A 21,509-nucleotide genomic window follows, 5' to 3' on the forward strand; every position below is an offset into this window, starting at 1 on the left:
TATAGTTTGCAGTAAGTTTCTTGTAATTTCCCTGCAGTTTTTTGTAATTCTCTCTGAGCTCACTGAGCTCATTGAGCTTCCTTAGAACCATTGTTTGGAACTCAATATCTGATAGTTCCCTTGCCTCTATTTCATTTAGTTCTCTTTCTGGGGATTCCTCCTTTCTCCTCGAGTGGGGCATATATGTTTGTCTTCCCATTATTTGTGAGACTCTTCTCTTTTGCTTCTGATTCTTAAGTTGATTTGTCTTGATCTCCTGACTTTGTGGTGTGAACTTCTCTGGTTGGAGACATCTGTTTTTACTTTCTGGATCGGCCTCTGATGATGTCGATGTTGACCCTGTCTGACCTTAGACAGTCTGTCTGTTCGAGACTTCCAGGAATCTACTGTTTGTGGCTTTCTCCTTCAGCTGTTAATCTAGTCACTCTGCACTGAGCAGGCTGCCTTAGACAGCTCAAGGCGGGGCGGAGTCCCTCCTGGGGACGGGGTTATTGGGTCCTCTCTAGCTGCTGCCGTGTAGGGGAGGAGTCGGCACTGGGATCCCGCCAGCTACTCTCTCCATTCTCTCCCCAAAGCCTTTGTCTCCAGTCTCTCCTCAAGTGGTGCCAGACCACTCTGAGTCCCCTTTAGCCAGGGATCTACTGTCTGTGGCTGCCACTCTCCACACAGAAGGCAGCTTAGACAGCACAGGGCAGCGTGGAATTCCACCTAGGGGTGGGGCTATTGGTTCCTTTGACCCTGGTGGTGCTCAGAGGGAGTGGTCTCTGCCATACCAACATGGCTGCTGCCACATGGGGGGTGAGTCGGCACTGAGATCCCGCTGGCTGCTCTGTCAGTTGTCTCCCCAAAGCCTCCTTTCCCAGTCTCTCCTCAGGCATCTCTAACCCACTCTGCCCCTGCCTTTGCCAGACACCAGGGTAAGTGGCTGCAAATAAAAATTTATATGTTGGCCGTTTAAGTAGTTCTTTGTGTCTTCAGCTGCCTGTCTCTGGCAGAGAGCAATCCTGCCGCTTTCCACAGCTGGCTGTTTTCTATGAACTTTTTAGGCTCTGGTGTTGTGGGCTAGAGATCCCCGCTTTTGGTTTAGACCCCGCTTTTCTCAGGGGGTTCCATCTGGCTGTTTCAGTAACCTTCTGGTGCTGCTGCACATGGGCGCCCTGCCCGCCTTCTCGAGTCTCTACCGCATTCCTTACCAGTTAGATGCGCTAAAGCTGATTTTTCTGTCTCCGAAGTTACAAGGCTCCCCTCTCATTATTGTTCAGTTGTTTGTTTCAGGTGATTTCTCCACAATTTAGGTGTAATTCCAGGTTGGTCCTGGGAAGAGGTCAGTGTGACTTCCACTCACTCCTCTGCCATCTTGATTCCTCCAGTACTATTCTTACGTCAAACCAAACAAGGACAACACAGGAAGAGAACACTACAAACCAATATCCCTCATGAATATAGATATAAGAATCCTCAACAAAATAGGAAACTGGGTCCAGCAGCATAAAAAAGAATTATACGCTATCAAAAAAAGGAATATACAGGGTGGCCAAATGGACTTTAAGGAAGGCATGGGTGGTTCAGTATATGAAAACCAATCAAGTATGACACCATTTTGATAACGGATATGAACCACATGATTATCTCAATAGACACCAAAAAAGCACATATAGAAAACTATCACTTTTGCCTCGTAAAAACACAACAGGCCTGACTGGTGTGGTTCTGTTGGTTGAGCATGATTCCACGAATCGAAAGGTTGCCAGTTCTATTCCTGGTCAGGACACATGCCTAGCTTTCAGATTCAGCCCCTGGTTGGGCGAATAAGAGAGGGAAATTATCAGTTTCTCTTTCCCATCAGTGTTTTTCTCCTTCTCTCTCTCCCTTCCCCTCTCTCTAAAAATAAATAAATAAAACCTTTTTTAAAAAAAGAAATTAGGAATAGAAGAAATCTTCCTCAACCTGATAACAAGTATCAATGAAAAACTGCTAGCTTAACTGCTGAGACACTGAAAGTTTTCCCTCTAAAATGAGGAACAAGACGAGGGTGTCCACTCTTGCCACTTGTATTAAACATTGTACTGGAGTTTCTAGACAGGGTAGGTAGGCAAGAAAAAGAAATAAAAGGCTTCTCAATTAAAAAGGAAAACTTTCTGTATTTCCAGATGTCATGATCTTAAATATAGAAAGTCTTAGGAAATAATAACAAACAAAAAACTAGTAGAGCTAATAAACAACTTCAGCAATTTGTAGGACAGAAAATCAGTACACAAAAGAAGTCATACATGTTTATACCAGCATTGACCAATCAAAGTGAAATTAAGAAGACAGTTGTATTTACAGTAGTATCAAAAAGTGAAATACTTAAGAATAGATTTAACAAAGTAGGTAAACAAAATTGTGGGCTGTCCATCCAATGGAGTATCATTCAGCCATAATAATTAATGAAGTACTGATACCTGCTATGAGAATGAACCATGACTCCATGCTAAATGAAAGAAGCCAAACACAAATGGTCACATATTATAGTACACCATTTATTTAAAATGTACAGAATAGACAAATCTATGGAGTCATAAAGTAGATTAGTGGTTGCCAGAGGGTAAGAATAGAGGGAGGCAAGAAATGACTGCTATAGGGTAATGAGTTTCCCTTTGGGATGATGAAAAACTTTTGGAATTATCATGATAGTTGCACATTCTTATGAATATATTAAATACCACTAAATTTTATATTTTAAAAGTATGAATTTTATGTAAATTATCTCCTTTTCAAAATGTTATTGTAGAAAAAGGGAACCTGAGGCTATTTATACAAATGGCTCAGTACAAGTATTTCTTCTAAAATATATTCGATAATGTGTCTTTCATTAAAATGTGCAGTGAGCCCTGGCCAGTGTAACTCAGTTGGTTGGAGCATCGTCCCACATACCAAAAGGTCACAGGTTCAATTCCTGATCAGGGCATGTCCCTGGGTTGCAATTATGATCTCCAGTGGGGGCATTTGCAAGAGGCAGCTGACTGATGTTTCTCCCCCTGCTCTCCCTCCCTTCCCTTCTCTCTCAAACCTATACACATGTCTTCAGGTGAAGGTATTTTTTAATGTCCAATTATATTCAAGAAAGTTCTTAATTTTTAGTCTTGTTAACAAATTATTCTCTTGAATCTTTATAGGCTATTCTTCAAGTTATATTTTAAGTAGCTAAAGGGTTTGATGCTCAGGAATAATTCATTCAAAATTATTATTTTCTCTACAGTAGTAAATGAAATTTTATCTTTATATTTATTCCCATTTTGTTCTCCTGGGAATTAGGAGGGTCTTCTTTATACTCAAAGTAGAACTATTTATATATTGTGTTGAGTTTTCTATAGCCCTCAGCTAGAGCTACTCTCTATAAAACCACATAATATTACATTTATTTAGATTAAGGTTTTTAGATCTTGGTTTTCATTCAGGAAATGTATGTGTTCTAACTTAGTTGCATAATGATATACTTTATAGTTAATATGAAACACTAGGACTTTACATGGTTAAAATGTTCCTTTGTGTAAATTTTATGATCCCAAGAATTTCCAGAATTGGTATGTGATATTGAATAGGTTTTAGATGTCAACAAAACAGCCTCTTATATAAAAATTGCATGATAGTTCTTTCCTTCTTTCCAAAAATATTCAGTGAAGGTCCTGAACATTGCTATATTCTATTAGTTGCTGATTCTTAAAGGGAAAAAATTGCCTAAGTATTTAAAGCTTATTGCATTCAAATGTATTCCTCCTTGAATGTCCTGTTAAATTTTTCTTACAGTGGAAAAGCACAGTCTCCTAAGATACCTTGCAAAATACACACATACACACACACACACACACACACACAGTCTTTCAAAAATAGTTATTTCTTATTCTGAAGTGGAATTGATCACCTTAGTAATTATTTTCACCCTTGAAGGGCCCTTTATCCAAAAAACGTCTCCTTGCTTATTTAATAACACTCATAGATATTGTTAGCCCTTGAAATATGAGCTATTTTAATTCTTAAATAATTGTTTTTCTGTTAATTCCAAAAGAATGGAAGCTATAATTTGGGAAGGGGATGCAGAGAATAGGAACTAAGATGAGTAATAAGAATGAAAATATGGGAGGAGTTGAAAGGATGCTACAAAATTACTCTCTCTCCCATTGCTTGAATTACTAGTGAAATGAAATGTACAAAATGATGACAAATGTTGATTTTTCCAGGTTGTCAAATTAAGGTATGCTTTTCAAGTAATTGATAGACAACCTTCTGGAAAACCTGGGGAGAAATGTGCTGGTTTTGCTCACTTGACCTTAAGCAAAGCATTTTTAGTGAGTAAAATTGCTTTGATTAATATTTTATTTAACTGTACAATAAGTTCTAGTAAATCAGAACAAGAAAATATTTGCGATAAAATAATTGCAAGTAAATTTTGTTTACCTGTGCCTATTCAAAGAACAGGCTTTTGTGATTTCTAATCAATGCGGTAATTTTCTTTCAAATTTAAGGTTTGGTTTGATTTACAGGTGAACAGTGTTGACCTCAGAACTGCCAGCCATGAGCAGGCAGCAGCCGCTTTGAAAAATGCTGGTCAGGCTGTCACAATTGTTGCACAGTATCGACCCGAAGGTAATATAATTCTTGCTGTCTATGTTTATTAGTTTGGTTTTAAGAATTTTCCTCTTAATAATGTTTAACTTTCCAAGCTTAACTTTCCTTTTTGTGTTTTCATCTGATTGATTAATCTGTTATGTGTACAGTCTGAATCTAATTTACTCTCCAGGTCAAAGTGTATTAAATGGGATTTAGGAATTTGTATCTGCAAACTCTTTTGAGTATTTCACCATTATTTGGATTAATTTTTATGTGTTTATTTTTTAAAATCTGCCCTCTAACCAAACATATACCTTTTAACATACCTTTTACTAACTCAGTAATCCAAAAGAATAATAAAATCCTTAAGATAGTAATATCGCCAAAGAAAATTAGGTCATCCCAATTTTTTCTAACTTTTGAATTAGATTATATTTATTAATATCAAGGTTTAAGATATGTTTCTAATAGCCTCTATTGTTATTTAAAGTAAAGAGAGAGAATACAAGTTTGGGATATAGTATGTTTCTTGATAGTGAAGTAACATGGACATGACCTTACTAAGTTCCTAGGTGAAGAAAATGGTACTGGAAAATTTAAGTTCATGCCCTATTAAACATACATAAGACTCTAGTGTGCATTAATATAAACACTTCTCTAATAAAACCTCAGTGGAATTTAAAAAGCTTAAACACCCAAAGAAACACATAGCATGGTAGTTAATGTTCATAAAGAACATGATGAAGGAAAGAATGATGTGACTAAAGGAGGCAAGTAAAACATTCTGTAATACAGCAGCTATTATATTTATAATTTTTTCTTGGAGTGGAATATTTTTGGTGACAAAATCTAATATGTTTTTTAGCTGATCAAAGTAGCATGTTGGGTATTGCTTGTTAATTCATAAGTTTTTTTACGTAAGAGGTAAATTCCAAATAAATTCACATTAACAGAACAAATAGTGATTAATATATGAAGTCAGAATGCCAACTTATTAATCTTTGTGAGAAACAAAGCTTCAGGTAGGGCCACATTCGTTTTTATCTTTTAGCCAACACTTCTTGCCCTATAGGTATACTATATAGAAGTCAAGTTTGATCATGGTTGCTTAGTATTATAGAAAGCATCTATCTATATGTTTATAGTCTACATAAGAATGATTAAAGGGTAAGTCAGTATCTTCTCCATGACCTCCTGGAAAACACACGGAAGCAACCAAGAAAATGAAACATATACATGCACTTCTACCCATACAACTCCACCTCACATTAAGCAAAACTAAGAAGACAACTAGACTACCTGGACAACAAAAGATAGGCAAAGGTTGCTTAAGCAGCTTGAGATCTGGCAGAGGCTACCTAGAAAGAGGGGGAAAATTTAAAAAAAAAAAACATGGAATGTTGAGAATGCTCGGTTGTGGCAGAATTTAGAATGTGGCAGAAGATTGCACTTCCTAACGATAAGGGGCTTTTTTTTAGGTTAAAAAAAAAAAGTATCCCTGTTTATGGCAGGCCTCATGGTAATTGGAGTGAGCAGGCTAGAGCAGGAACCATCCTTGATATGATTTGGTTTAAAGAAGTAGAGAAGCCCTATTTGAATAAAATAATGTGTCTTCATAGCATCAGAAAACATAACAGTCTTTTGGTTTTAAAGGCTATAAAGAACCTGTGCTTTTATTCCCCTGTACCCCAAAACTTTCTGGTCTAGCCAAGTAGCTTGTCCAGCAAAATAGAGCCCATTAGTAAGTAATTTAAAGTAACTGGCCTAGTATTCATACAAAAATATTAATAAGAAAATGTGGAAACAGGCTGTAAAGCTTAGCAACAGGAAAAAGTTATCAGACACACATATATACACACATACACCAGAAAAAGCATTGACACAAATTACAGGAAATTTTATTCTTAATGTTTTCAATAACTTATACATTCACTTACATGAAAAGACCACAAAGTAGAAATTTAAGAATAAGATGGGGGGGGGGGGGGCACGGAATAACTCAACAACCAGAAAAGATTATTAATTTTGAGCTAGCAGAACCCAGGAAAGAAGATGAACATGTTTTCTAAATTGGAACACAAAGGCAAAGAGACATGGCAGAAAAAGCAATAGGGGACATAGAGTATACAATAAAAAAGTAAACAAAATGAAACAAAAATAAAGAGGATCTTACAAGATGTGAGATAAATATTAGCACTGGAAGACAGGCAGTTATTTATATGCAACATGTATATAATTAGACTTCCTGAAAAAAAGAAAAATTTTTTAAAAGAGAAAGAATGTTTGAAATTATAATGCAGTCAAGAAAGCTTTCCTGATTTATATATCTTTACATTGATAGAAAATGACAGAGTAGTCACAATTCAGACATATCCCAGTTAATACTTATCAAAAAAGAATCTCCTGGGACCCAGGTAAAATATTATTATTATTATTATTATAATAACAGGATAGAAACTGATTGATAAAAGAAAGAACTGCTCTAATGGTTGGTGCACACAGACCAGAACAAACATAGTTAATTTTACTATTTTTATATTTTGTGGCAGTAGATTCAACATCTACAAAAAAGCGGGCAGTTAAAAGGGAGATAAAATCAGCTACCTCTGCTTTTTTGAGTAAGAGGTGGAGGAGTGGTGCCATTCTTGGGGTCAGTTTATCCAGGGTTTACTCTGGCCATCTGGACTTGGCTCCCTGGCCACCTGGGATTATTCCATGCAGGGGCTCAAGTCCCTGTACTGTCTCACCCTGAGAGTTGCTCTGAGACTTTGTGTTTAATGCATTTCATTATAGAGTATAAGTGAGTTTTATTCTTCATAGTTGAAATTGCAGGTTTAAAAGAATAGGGAAAGGTTCAATTTCTCCCCATTCTCCTCCCCTACTTTCTTCTATCTTTTTACTTCTAGTGTGGGAATGAAAACAAAGATTAGATGAAAATGAAAAGGGGAATAAAATGCAGAAAACCAGTTATTACACATTCTTCTTATAAGTGTGCACATATTTAATCTATGTCCAGCAGTTCATTGACTCCCAGTATATTCCATAACAAGAAATATAACTTGGTACAAGAATTTCCAAAAGGCTGACTAAAGAAAACCTGCTGCGTAACATTTTAGCTCTCTCCCAATGGAAGCTTTCCTCATTATGGGTTGTGATGAGATTTCTAGGAGAGGGATGCAAAAGACTTAACGGAAAAAAGAAATGAGGCTCTTCCCCCAAAGTAAAATACAAGAAAATATATACAGGATGGCCCTAAGATAGAAATTGATAGAACTAAAAATATGAATCTGAATAAGGTAAACAAAATAAGGAAGGCATACATGTAAGAGATTATCAGGAATTGACTTAGCTCTACAACATCTTAAATGTTAGATATCTGAGATTTTATTTTAACTGCTTTGTAACACTCATTCCTTCAGAAAAAGTATTTTTCTGCCTCACTATAAAAAGTCATGTGTTCTTCTCACAAAAAAGATTTTAAATTTCTAAAATGTAGAATAATTTAAATCATTAGGCTCTGTTATTTCCCATTAGCAAACTGAAAACAGCTAATAATGGTACATGAAATATAATGGACATCTTATTAAAAGCATCACAGAGCCATTAGGGCAGTAAGGAATTATTAAACAAAAAGTGAAGGAAGGCTGAGAACTCAAAAAGGTAAAGAAGCACAGGAGTCACTTTTGTGTAAGGGCAGTGACATACTGACAAGAGCTGATTGTTTAATTTTCAGGGACTTTGCAAATTAGTTGTTAAATATTACCTTATTAAAAGTAAAAGTATGAATATAAAAATAAATTATTTAAAAGATTAAAAACAAAAGTAATACATACTGAAAATGCATCACTTTCTAATAACCACTAAATAACCTTGATAATAACCTTGAGAGTGGTTACTGTCAAGGATAACCACTAAAATAATGGAATCATAGAACAGTGGGACAAATAGAAAATACGAAATATTTTTAAAGCTGAATTGCCTAGAACTCCTCCCTCCCTATCCCTGCGGGGGAAATTAGGAGAGTAAAACCAAATAGTAATAATAAATATTTAGCAAAACTATATGACAGAGTACCCCCATGAACCCCAAAATACAAGCAGATATAAGTAAGCCATCAGCAGTTATGAGACCCCATGGATATCAGCATCTGTATAGAGAAAGCAACAGAAGAAGTCCAAAAGCCAGTTAGTGCTCATTAGAAAATGCAGTGGGCCAATTTGAAAAGAGCACCTGGAAAAATAAAGGTTTTTGCACAATCTGCGTGTGAGTACATGGGATCTGCAAAACGTGTAAAGACACTGGTGGAGTATTCTAGGCCCTATGACACATTTAACCAACTATAGCTCTCTTTCAGTTTAAAACCCCACACTAAAGAAAAAGTACAGGGAATACAATTCAAATTGAGCAGAATAGGGATAATAAAACCAAAGAAAATAGAAGGTTCACATGTCTAGAGGGAAAATACAAGACCAGGGTTGGTTGGAGTGTTGTCCTATGCACCGAAAGGTTCCGGGGTTCAGTTCCTGGTCAGGGCACATACCTAGGTTGCAGGTTTGATTGATCTCTCTCCCCTTCTCTCTCTCTCTCTCTCTCTCTCTCTCTCTCTCTCTCTCTCTCTCTTCCTCTCTAAAATCAATGAGCATATCCTTTGGTGAGGAATTTTTTTTTTTTTTTAAGGATTTGAGAATGACAAATACAGAAAGTAAGCAAAGAATATTCCATATATAATGGGAGTCTCAGGAAAACAACCAAAACAATGCAACGAAACAAATACTAAAATAAGAAAATCTCTCTAATGTTAAAAATTATCTTCATACTATTCAATACATATTAAAAGGACATTCCATGTACCTAAGGTGTTAACTAGCACTGAGAAATAATCTAATGAAATTATTGGAATTGAAAAGGAAAAATTCAGTGGAATTCCAGGCCCCTCAAAAAATGCCTTTTAAAGATAAGAAAATGCGGTCGTCATCAAAACTTCATCAGCAAAGGTTTATAGAAGACAATGGAGTCAGCGTCCTTTTTAAAAATTCAAAGAAAGAAACTAAGTCAGACTTTCTCATGTAAAGGCTGCAGTGAAATGTATCAACAAAGAATTAGGGCAGTACTGTTCATATATACTCGTCTGGAAGAGAGAGAACAAACTTCAGACACCGAAATGATGGGAGAGATACTGACATAAGGACTGGTGTTAGCATTTAAGATAATTATTAGGAAGAGAGTATATAATATAAAAAGACTGTATACTCTGACAATTTGGATACAGTTTTCAGAAAATAGGAGAATTCAAAGATAATTTTAAAAAATGAATAAGCTTTCTGATTGTTTTAACATTATTAATTGGATATAAAAGGATAGGATTTCAAATCAGGTCTGGGGAGATTAGATTTGAAATATTTTGGCTTATAGCAAGGAGCCAAAAGCCAAACAAAAGATTACCATTAGAACAAAAGAACAAACCATCTTAATTTTATATTTATATACGTACCCTTTTTAATAAATAAATTTTATTTATATGTTATAAATATATTTATAATAAATTTTATTTTATGTATAAATGTTTTGTATGTTATATTTATATAATTCCATGTTTGGCAGTTTAATATATTTGTATGTGTTATATATGTATAATTTTAGGAAGGCTTGTCTTGTATATGTGTATGTGTATGCTCATACATATTTGTGTGTGTGTGTGTGTGTGTTCAAATAGACTTCACAGTGAGACTAGTTACTCACTAGTGTGAGTGTGTTCTAGTTACTACTGCTTTATGACTACCCCAAAGATTAGCAGATTAAAACAGTAACCATCTTATGGATTCTGTAGGTTAGAAATTCAAGAAGCATTTTGGCTGGATGGTTCTTGTGGCATAGACTGCAGTCACTTAATGGGATTCAGCTGGTGGATGAGCTGTTTTGGAGGATCCAAAATAGCTTCACCAAGCTTGTCTTGTGTGTTGGTGGTTCTGGCTAGAAGTATGGGCTCAGAGCACCGTCATGTGACCTCTGAAGCACGGTGCTTTGAGGATACTTGGATTTCTTACATGGTGTCTGGCTTCCCCCAGAACAAGCATCCCAAAAGAACCAGGCAAGAGTTTTGTGGCCTCGTCTGATCTAACCCTGAAAGGGGGAGTGGAAAGGTTACACAGTACAAGAACATACGGGATGCAGGCATCTTTGGAAAATGTTTTTTGCTGGCTATATAAAAAGCTTACATATATAAAATAGTAGGAAGAGAACTGAGCTCAAACAACTGGAGTTATCAAAAGTTTACTCACCTTAATTGTTAAAACAATTTTCAGATTTGCTAATAAAGCAAAGTCTAATCCTAAATAATATTGTAAAAAAGAGATAAAGGTTAAAAATAAAAGAACTATAATTTATTTATTTTATTATTTTCCATATGAACAACTGTGAACTTAATTTTGCCCCACCCTGTATAATTATGTATACATAACTATGTGTATATACAGTATACATACAAACATGTATTGTTTCTCCTTAAATAAACAATAACATACACATTTCTCCAAGTTATATATTTTACTTAATAGTAAGTATACTAATAGTCTTCCTATAGTAATTTTAAGAACATTCCATAGGAACATACACAGATATTCCTCACTCTTTTTTTATTGCTATATACACAGGTGGGCAAAAGTAGGTTCACAATTTTGAGTATGCAAAACAGTTTATTCTTGTGTTGATATTATTTATTATTTTCCATACAAACAACTGTAATCCTGCTTTTGCCCACACCTGTATATTCCTAGTATGCCATACTCTAAGGATAAAAAGAACAAGAAAAAATAGTTAACTTTTCCATAATACTGTCTTAGTTGTAGTGTTAGTTGTGGTGTTTTAAGACTTGTGAATGTAATACTGGGTCAAACAGGTCTTCCTGCAATACTCTAATTATGTTATTCCCCAGTGTCTTGAGTACCAGAATTCTTCATATGCAAGAAAGTATATACAGATATTATAAAGATTAATTAAAAACTTAATGGTCCTAATTTTTTAATTAGAAGAACCAGTATAAATTCATGACTCAGTTTATATTTTTACCTATATCTCCACTCATCAATCTAGCTGTATTGTAGCTGTGTCTTTACAGTCTTAATGATTCCACGTGAGCCCTGGCTGGTGTGGCTCAGTGGATTGAGTACTGGCCTGCAGACCAAAAGGTCACTAGTTTGATTCCCAGTTGGGGCCATGCAAGGGGCAGCCAGTCGATGTGTCTCTCACACATTGATGTTTCTGTCCCTCTCTTTCTCCCTCCCTTCCCCTCTTTCTAAAAATAAATAAAATCTTCTGAAAAACAGATTCCATATCATTAATAACGGTTGAATTGTAGTAGATATATTATACTAATCAGTCTACTAATATTATACTTTAAATTTTCTATTATACTTTAAAGGGCAGTAAAAGAATATTACATACTAATGTGAACTTTTAACTATTTATGAGTCTTTTGGTGAATTGTTGCTTCAAATAATCTTAGTATCCATAAAACAAAATTGATAACTATAGTGAAAAGAAGAGTAATTTAACATTAATAATTCTTACTCTTAATTGTCTTTTTAAATTATATAAACTCCCAGACAAGTTATTTGCTCTTTCTATAAGACTTTTATGAGAAAATCTGATGAGATCTGACCTGTGTGTAAAATAACTTTATTATAAATAGAGGAAAAGATATGGGTGGATAACCGTGTACTTCAAGTATTTTTGAAAGCATGTTTAAGGTTTTTGTTATTAAGATTTCTGTCTAAGATGGGGGCATAGGTAAACATGTGTTGACGCCTTGCACAACCATAAGAAGGATCACAGCTAATCTCAAAACTAAAAACAACCAGAACTGCCAGAAAATCGAACTGTATCAAAGTCCTACAACCAAGGATTTAAAGAAGAAATATTCATCCAGATGGGTAGGAGGGACAGAGACGGGGACCTAGGGTGGAGAGGACACAGTGTAGCAGCAGGAGCAGCCGGCAGAATGGGCGGTACAATGTTCACATGTGGTAGATTAAAAAAAACCCAGAAGGGACACCTGGAGAGTGAGCCATCCTGGTCCCAAGCCAGACTATGTGATCCAGGGTTCCAGCATCAGGAAAATAAGCCTCTTAACTTCTGGCTATAAAAATCAGTGGGAATTGGGGCAGCAGAAGAAACTGCTGGTCTCTCAGGAAAGTCCACTTAAAAGACCTTCATGGTCCTAGAACGTGTGCAAACTCACTCTGGGATTCACCAGCAGGGCAGCATCTAGAAGGGCACCAGTTGCATAGGGGAAGTGGGTGAAGTGACTGGAAATGGGGTGAGAATCAAACAAGCAGTATTGTTCCCTCTCTGACCCCTCCCCCACATACAGCACCTCAAAGTTGATTACCCCATCGAGGGGAACACCTAAGGCTCTTCCCGTTACAATGTAACAGTTGGGCCAAGACAGAGTCAAAGCAGCTCTACCTAATACACAGAAACAGACACACAGAGGCTGCCAAATTAAGGAGACAAAGAAACATCACCCAAATGAAAGAGCAGATCATAACTCCAGAAAAAGAACTAAGCTCTATGGAGACAGCCAGCCTGTCAGATACAGAGTTCAAAACACTGGTGATAAGAATACTCAGAGAACTCTTTGAGTACAGCAAACACATAAGGGAAAAAAAGGAAGGCTACAGTAAATGAAATAAAGAAAAACCCATGGCGAATCAACAGTGAAGGGAAGGAAGCTAGGGTTCAAATCAATTATTTGGAACATAAGGGAGAAATAAACAGTCAACCAGCATAGAGTGAAGAAACAACAATTCAAGAAAACAAAATAAGAAAACTCAGGGACATCTCCAAACGTGCCAACACCTGAATCATAGAGATGCCAAAAGAAGAGGAAGAGCAAGAAATTGAAAACTTATTTGAAAAAATAATGAAAGAAAACATCCCTAATTTGGCAACGGAAATAGACATACAATTCAAGGAAGCAGAGTCCCAAACACAGTGGACCCAAAGAGGACCGCACTAAGACACATCATAAGTAAAATGCCAAAGATTAAAGATAAAGAGAGAATCTTAGGAAGATCCAAGATGGCAAAGGAGTGAATGGAAGTTATACTAACTTTCCCGCAGAACCAATCTGGAATTACAACTAAATTGTGGAGAAATCATCCAGAATAAACAACTGAACAGTAGCGGGAGAGAAGCCTTACAACCACAGACATACAGAAGAAACAGCTTCAACACAACATGACTGGTAGGGATTGAGGAGACTGAGAGGGCTGGCTGGTCTCCCATAGGCAGCAGCTGAAGTCCCAGAGGAATCCTCCTGAAAAGTGTGGGGTCCAAACACCAAGCCACACTCCCCAGCCTACAGCACCAGAGCTCAAAAAGTACACAGATAACATCCAGCTGTAAAAAATGGCAGGATTTCCCTCTGCCAGAGCTGGACAGCTGGACACGCAGAGAGCCATTTAAAGAGCCAACGCATAAATTTCATATGCAGCCACTCACCTTGGGCTCCAGCAAAGGGGGTGGGGGGCAGAGTGAACCTAGAGATTCTTGAGGAGAGTCTGGAGGTGGTGGCTTCATGGGGGGAACTGAGAGAGCAGTCACCAGAATCCTGGTGCTGAGTCATCCCCCATACTCAGGCATTAGCCTGAGAGGAAGCAATAGCCCCACACACAGGAATTACTCTGCCCCACCCTGTGGTGCTTAAGCTGTACTGCTGATTACAGAGTGACTAGATTAACAACTGAAAGAGTCGGCCACAGATGGTAGATCCCTGGTAGTTTCCAGTAGGCTTCCTAAGGCCAGACTGGGACACCATCTGACATCACCAGAGAGGGATCCAGAAAGAAAAAACAGTGGTAAATACTTGATGCTACTGAGATGAAGTCCACTGTGGTCCTCTCCATGATTTGCGATACTTTCTTACCTGTATAGTTTTTTAACATTAATTTCTTATCCTTCAAGTTTGTGCATATTAAGTCATCAGATTTTATTTTATAGTTTATTTCACTTCTCATACTTTGCCCCTCCCTTTTCTTACTCCATTTTACCTTCTTTTCTCTTACTATTTTCACTTTAAAAATTGTTTCCTCTCTTGCTACAACTTGTTTCAATTGCTTGCTCTTACTATTTCTCCCCCATCCAGCCTCTCAAACCAATTTTCTTGTCAATGGTCATTTCACATTCTTTTCTCTCCTTTTAAAATACCAATGTTCTCTCTCCACCTTTATCAATCTTTGCATGTTCGTTGTGGATAGGGTAGCTGTTGTTGCACTTTCTTCAATTTTATCTCTAAGCCTTTGCTATTTTTGTATTTCAGATCTCAAATTTTACTGTTCCCATCCCCTACTCTGTTCTGCCTTCATCCTACCCATTCTTTCTTTTGTCTCAAATTTTAATTTTTCCCTACCTTAGCCTGGTTTTCATTCCTGACTCTTAGTATTCCTTTTCCCTCTATCATCCCAAAATCACTTCCCTTTCCTCAAGACATCTCTTAAACTTTTCTCCCCCTCCCATTTTTATTCCCATTCTGCCTATATTAATCTTAGCTGATTTGTTGTTACTGCTGTGCTGGATCTTCTTCTCCACTTTGGTTCTGTTTTTATAATTATTATTCATTTCTTTTTCTTTCTCTCTCAATTTAATTTACTTAATTACTGTTTAAACCTAATATTATATGCTTCCCTTTTCTTACTCCATTCTGCCCACTTCATTCCTTTTTATTTATGATGTAAATTTTACTGTCTTTACATTGCTCCTATTCACTACTCTTATTAGTGCGCTTCTTTTTACCCTCCAAAATCATTTTTCTTTCAGTAGGTCATCTCATATTTGCTCTCTTTTCTTATACTAGTCTTAATCTCTTTATACCCTTATTAATACCGGTTCATTTACTGCTGATAGTGCGATTGAGGATGGGAGTTATTTTTCTGGGTGTGAGTTGTTTCCTGAGTTTTGTGGTTTGTTCTGGTAGCATCTGCACACAAGCATACAAGACATAGTGGGTGGATTGACCCTTAGTCAGCCAGCTGGAGGGAAGGACCCACCAAAGAACAACCAACAGCAATAAAAACCCAATTGCATCCAGAGAGCCAACATAAAGGGCATCATCCCAAGAGCATCAAGTTCAGGAGATCAAGGAGACTGCACCACTGATTCCAGCAGGTCTCCTACCATAGAAGTTCACACCACAAAGACAGGGTGTGAAAGGAGATCAATAAGAAGTAGAAGCAAACAAGCAGAACCTCCTGAAAAATAAGGGAAGACAAAGAAAAAACCCGCAATGAAAAGGAAAGGAAGAATCCCCAGAAAGAGTGCTAAATGAAATAGAGGCAAGCAAACTATCAGATACTGAGTTCAAAACAATGGTTATAAGAAGGTCAATGAGGTCAGTGAGAATTACAAAAAACTACAGGGAAGCTACAAGGAACTAAATATGAAGTACATCAACATGAAAAAGGACATAGAAACTATGAGCAAGAGCCAGGAGGAAATGAAGAATACAATTTCCGAATTGAAGGACACAGTGGAAGGAATCAAAAGCAGGCTAGATGAAGGAGAGGATCAACTCATCAAGCTGTAGGACAAGGTACAAATAAATTCCTAGAGAGAGCAAGAAAGAGACTCAGAAAGAATGAAGAGGGGTTAAAAGAGCTTCAGAAAAACATGAAATGTAATAATACCTGTATAATAGAGATACCAGAAGGAGAAGAGGAGAGAGAGAGAGAGAGAACCTGTTTGAAAAAGTAATGATGGAAAACTTCCCTAATATGAGGAGAGAAGGAGTCAAACAAGTCCAGGAAGCACAGAAGGTCCCAGTCAAGAGGAACCCAAAGAGGCCCACTCAAAAACACACCAAATTAAAATAGAAAAATTCAAACACAAGGAGAGAATCTTAAAGGCATCAAGGGAGAAACAGGAAGTAACACACAAGGCATCTCTGATAAGGCTAGCAGCTGACTTCTCAACAGAAACACTACAAGCCAGAAGGGAAGAGCAAAAAATATTTCAAATAATGAAAAGCAAAGGCCTGCAACCAAGGCTACTCTACTGAGCAAGGCTCTCATTTAAAATGGAAGGGAAAATAAGGAGTTTTCCCAGACAAAAGAAGGCTAAAATACACCTCCAGCAAACCAGCATTTCGAGGTATGCTAAAGGGACTGTTCCAAGAAGATGAAGAAAACGAGAGAGAGAGAGAGAGAGAGAGAGAGAGAGAGAGAGGGGAACACAGGCACAAAGGAGAAAAATGGCAGTGAATAAGTACCTATCAATAATAACCTTTAATGTAAATGGATTAAATGCTGCAATCAAACGACTTGGGATAGCTGAACGGATAAGAAAACATGACCTGCACAAATGCTGTCTACAATAGACCCGCCTCAGAACAAAACACCTCTGTCTACGGCCATACCACCGTGAACGTGCCCAGTCTCATCAGATCTCAGAAGCTAACTAAGCAAGGTTGGCCCTGGTTAGTACTTGCATGGGGGAACAAAACACCAACACAGGTTGAAAGCGAAGGGTTGGAAAAAATATTCCAAGCAAATGGACAGGGGGGAAAAACAGGGATATAGATATAGACAGCAAAACACTTATACTAGGGGGTATAACACCCCACTGACAACAATGGATAGATCTTCCAAAGAAAAAATCAACAAGGATATTGCGGCATTGAATAACGCCCTAGATCAAAGGGACTTACTTAATGTATACAGAACCATTCACCCCAAAGAAGCAAAATACACATTCTTTTCAAATTTACATGGAACATTTTCAAAGATAGAGCACATGATAGGGTACAAAACAAACCTCAACAAATTCAAGAAAACTGAAATCATAGCAAGCATTTTCTTGGACCATAAGCGCTTGAAACAGGAAACCAACCTCAAGGAAAAACCAAAAACAGTCACACTCATAGTGAGTGAATAACATGCTATTAAACAATGAATGGGTTAACAATGAGATGAAGGAGGAAATCTGAAAGTTTCTGGAAACAAATGAAAGTGAACATACAGCAGCCCAAACCTATGGGACACAGCGAAGGCAGTCTGGAGAGGGAAGTTCATAGCAATACACACCTACCTGAAAAAGATGGAAACATTTCAAATAAACCACCTAACCGTACATCTACAAGGACTGGAGGAACAACAACAAACAAAGCCCAGAGCGAGAAGGAAGGAAGGAAATAATCAAGATCAGAGCAGAATTTAAACGACACAGAAACTAAAAGAACAATTCAGAGGATCGATAAATCCAGGAGCTGGTTTTTTGAAAAGATAAACAGAACCAATAAGCCTTTAACCAGATTCATCAAGAAAAAAAAAGAGAGAGGACCCAAACAAATAAAATCAGAAATGAAAGAGGAGAAACTGTAGCCGATACCACAGAAGTATAAAGAATTTTAAGAAATTACTTCAACCAGCTGTATGCCAAGAAGTTTGAAAACCTGGGTGAAATGGACAAATTTCTAGAAACATACAGTCTTCCGAAACTGAATCAAGAAGAAGCAGAAAGCCTGAACAGACCAGTAACAGCTAGTGAAATTGAAGCAGTAATCAAAAAAGTACAGGCACATAAGCCCTGGACCGGACGGTTTCATGGGAGATTTTTACAAAACATTTAAGGAAGAGCTAACCCCTGTCTATCCTATTCCAAAAAATCCAAGAAGAGGGAAGACTCTCAAACTCTTTATGAGGCCAGCATCATCCTAATCCCAAAACCTGATAAAGACACAAGAAAGAAAGAAAACTACAGGCCCATATTGCTGATGAACGTAGGTGTTAAAATCCTCAACGAAATATTGGCAAACCGCATTGAGCAATAAGTGAAAAGGATCATACACCATGATCAAGTGGGATTCATCCTAGGGATGCAAGGACGGTAGAATATTTGCAAATCAATACACACAATACACCACACAAACAAAAGGAAAGATGAATATCACATCATCATATCAACAGATGCTGAAAAAGAATCTGGTAATGTACAGCACCCTACTTATGATAACAGTCAAAAGTGAGAAGACAGGGAGCATTCCTCAATGTAGTAAAGGTCATATATGAGTAACCTACAGTCAACATCATATTCAGTGGGCCCAGACTAAAAGCTTTCCCCCTGAGATCAGGAACAAGACAAGGGTATCAACTTTCACCACGTATATTTAACATAGTATTGGAAGTTCTAGCCACAGGGATCAGACAAGAAAAACAAACAAACAAAGAAAAAACAGCATCCAAATTGGAAAGGAGGAAGTAAAACTGTCATTGCTAGCAGATGACTTGGTAGCGTACAAAGAAAGCCCTAGACTTCACTAAGAAATTACTCGACCTAATAAGTGAATTTGGCAAAAGAGCAAGATAGAAAGTCAATATTCAGGACTGAAAGGTATTGTACACCAGCAACGAAGTATCAGAAACACAAATTAGGGAAAAATATCCCATTTGCTATAGCAACAAGACAAATAAAATATCTAAGAATAAACCTAACTAAGGAGGTAAAAGACGTGTAATCAGAAAACTATGCAACACTGAAGAAAGAATTAAGAAGCAAGTAAATGGAAGCATATACTGTGTTCATCGATTGGAAGAATTAACGTCCCCAAAATGTCCATACTACCGAAAGCAATTTAGAGAATCAACACAATCCCTATTAAAATGCCAATGACATATTTCACAAATATAGAACAAACATTTGAAAAATTTACACAGAACCATAAACGACACCAAATAGCCTCAGCAATTTTGAGAAGAACAAAGCAGGAAGGATCACAATACCGGACATCAAACTCTATTACGAGGCTACTGTAATCAAAACAGTCTGGACTGGCATAAGAACAGACACATAGATCAATGAAACAGAATAAAAAGCCCGGAAATAAACCCAGGTCTCTATGGTCAATTAATATTCAACAAAGAGGGCAGGAGCATAAAATGGAGTAAAAATAAGCTCTCCAACAATGGTGTTGGGAGAGCTGGACAGCTACGTGCAAAAAAATGAAACAACCACCAGCTTACAGCATACAGAAAAATAAACTCAAGAGGGATAAAAGACATTTAAATATAAGTTGTGACACCATAAAAGTTCTAGCAGAGAATATAGGCAGGACAGTTTCAAATATTCCATGCAGCAGAATTTTCCTTGATATATCCCCTAGAGCAAGGGACATAAAGGAAAGAATTAACATGGGGCTTCATCAAATGAAAAAGTCTCTTCACAGCTAAAGAAACCCATCAAAGAAATGAAAAGGGAAACCAAATGTATGAGAAAATATATTTGCCAATGATACCTTGGACAAGGGTTTGATGTCCAGAGTATACAGAGAGCTCACATAACTCTACACCAGGAAGACAAACAGTCCAATTTTAAAAATGGGAAAAGGACTGAGTATACAGTTCTCTAAGGAGAACATGCAGAGGACCCATAAACATATGAAGCCATAGACATATGAAAGGATGCTCAACATCACTAGCCAGCAGAGAGATGCAAACTAAAACCACAGCAAGATACCACTTCACACCAGTAAGAATGGCCATCATAGGCCAATCAACAACAAAAAAAGAGTGCTGGCCAGGTTGTGGAGAAAATAGGACTCTAGTACTCTATTGGTTGGACTGCAGACTGGTGCAGCCACTATGGAAAACAATGTGGAATTTCCTCGAAAAACTAAAAGTGGAACTGCTTTCGACCCAGTGATTCCACTACTTGGATCGTTCCTTAAGAATCCTGAAACACCAATTCAAAAAAACCCTATGCTCCCCAATGTTCATGGCAGTGTTACTTACAATATCCAAGTGCTAGTAACAACCTAAGTTCCCAACAGCAAATGAGTGGATCAAAAACTGTGGTACATTTACATGATGGAATACTACGGAGCAGAAAGAAAGAAGGAACTCCTACCCTTTCATGACAGCATAAACGGAACTGGGGAGTATTATGCTAAGTGAAATAAACCAGGCAATGGAAGATAAATACCATATGATCTCACCTATAAGTGGAAACTAATCAACAAGACAAACAAACCAGCAAAATAGAACCAGAGGCATGGAAATAAAGAACATACTGACAGTGGCCGGATGTGAGGTGAGAAGGGAATAACGGGGAAAAGAAGGGGAAGGGTCAAGTCAAGGAACTTGTATAAGGACCCATGGACAAGGACAATGGTGAGAGCATTGAATGTGGGGGAGAGGTGGCATGGGCAGGGCAGGGGAGAGCAGTGGGGGAAAACTGGGACAACACTTACTGAACGATTTTAAAAAGTTTTTAATATAAAAAATAAACTAAAAAGAAGCTTAAAAGCAGCAGGAGACTTGCCTACAACTGAGTTCCCATAAGACTATCAGTTGATTTCTCAAAAGAAACCGTACAGGCAAGAAGGGGCTGGTGGAAAGAAGTATTCAAAATGATAAAAAAAGCAAGGATGTGTAACCACGATTACTCTAACCAGCAAAGCTATCGTTTAGAATGGAAGAGCAGATAAAGTGCTTCCCAGACGAGGTAAAGCTAAAGGAGTTCATCACTACCAAATCCTTATTATAGGAAATGTTAAAGGGACTTACTTAATAAAAAGAACATCAGAACTATGAACAGTAAAATGACAACAAACTCACAACTATCAGTAACAGAATCAAAAAAAAAAACTAGCCAGACAACTAAAACAGGAGCAGGATCATAGAAATGGAGATCACAGAGAGAGTTATCAGCTATTGGAGGGAAATATACAAGAATTGAGAAGCATAATTGGTAGGTACAAAATAGATGGGTAAGCTAAGAACAGCATAGGAAGTAGGGAAGCCAAAGAATTTATATGCATGACGCATGGAGATGAACTAAAGGGCGGAGGAGTTATTACTGGAGGGAACAGGGGTACCAGGTGGAGGAGTCAAAGGAGAAAAAATTGGGACAACTATAATAGCATAATCATT

General features: G+C 37.3%; 1 protein-coding gene across 18 annotated transcripts in view; it reads left to right on the forward strand.

Annotated features, from left to right (window-relative positions):
- Positions 1-21,509, forward strand: part of DLG1 (discs large MAGUK scaffold protein 1) — a 284,963-nt gene that overhangs the window by 206,656 nt on the left and 56,798 nt on the right. For all 18 annotated transcript variants that reach the window (XM_054575106.1, XM_054575105.1, XM_054575108.1 and 15 more), the window contains one exon: positions 4,524-4,626. In XM_054575106.1, the coding sequence (XP_054431081.1) occupies positions 4,524-4,626 (103 nt within the window). The remainder of the gene's footprint in view (positions 1-4,523; positions 4,627-21,509) is intronic.

Source organism: Pteronotus mesoamericanus, unplaced genomic scaffold (genome assembly GCF_021234165.1).
Source record: "Pteronotus mesoamericanus isolate MK-2021 breed Mesoamerican mustached bat unplaced genomic scaffold, CSHL_Meso_final contig_27, whole genome shotgun sequence".
Classification (NCBI taxonomy): Eukaryota; Metazoa; Chordata; class Mammalia; order Chiroptera; family Mormoopidae; genus Pteronotus; species Pteronotus mesoamericanus.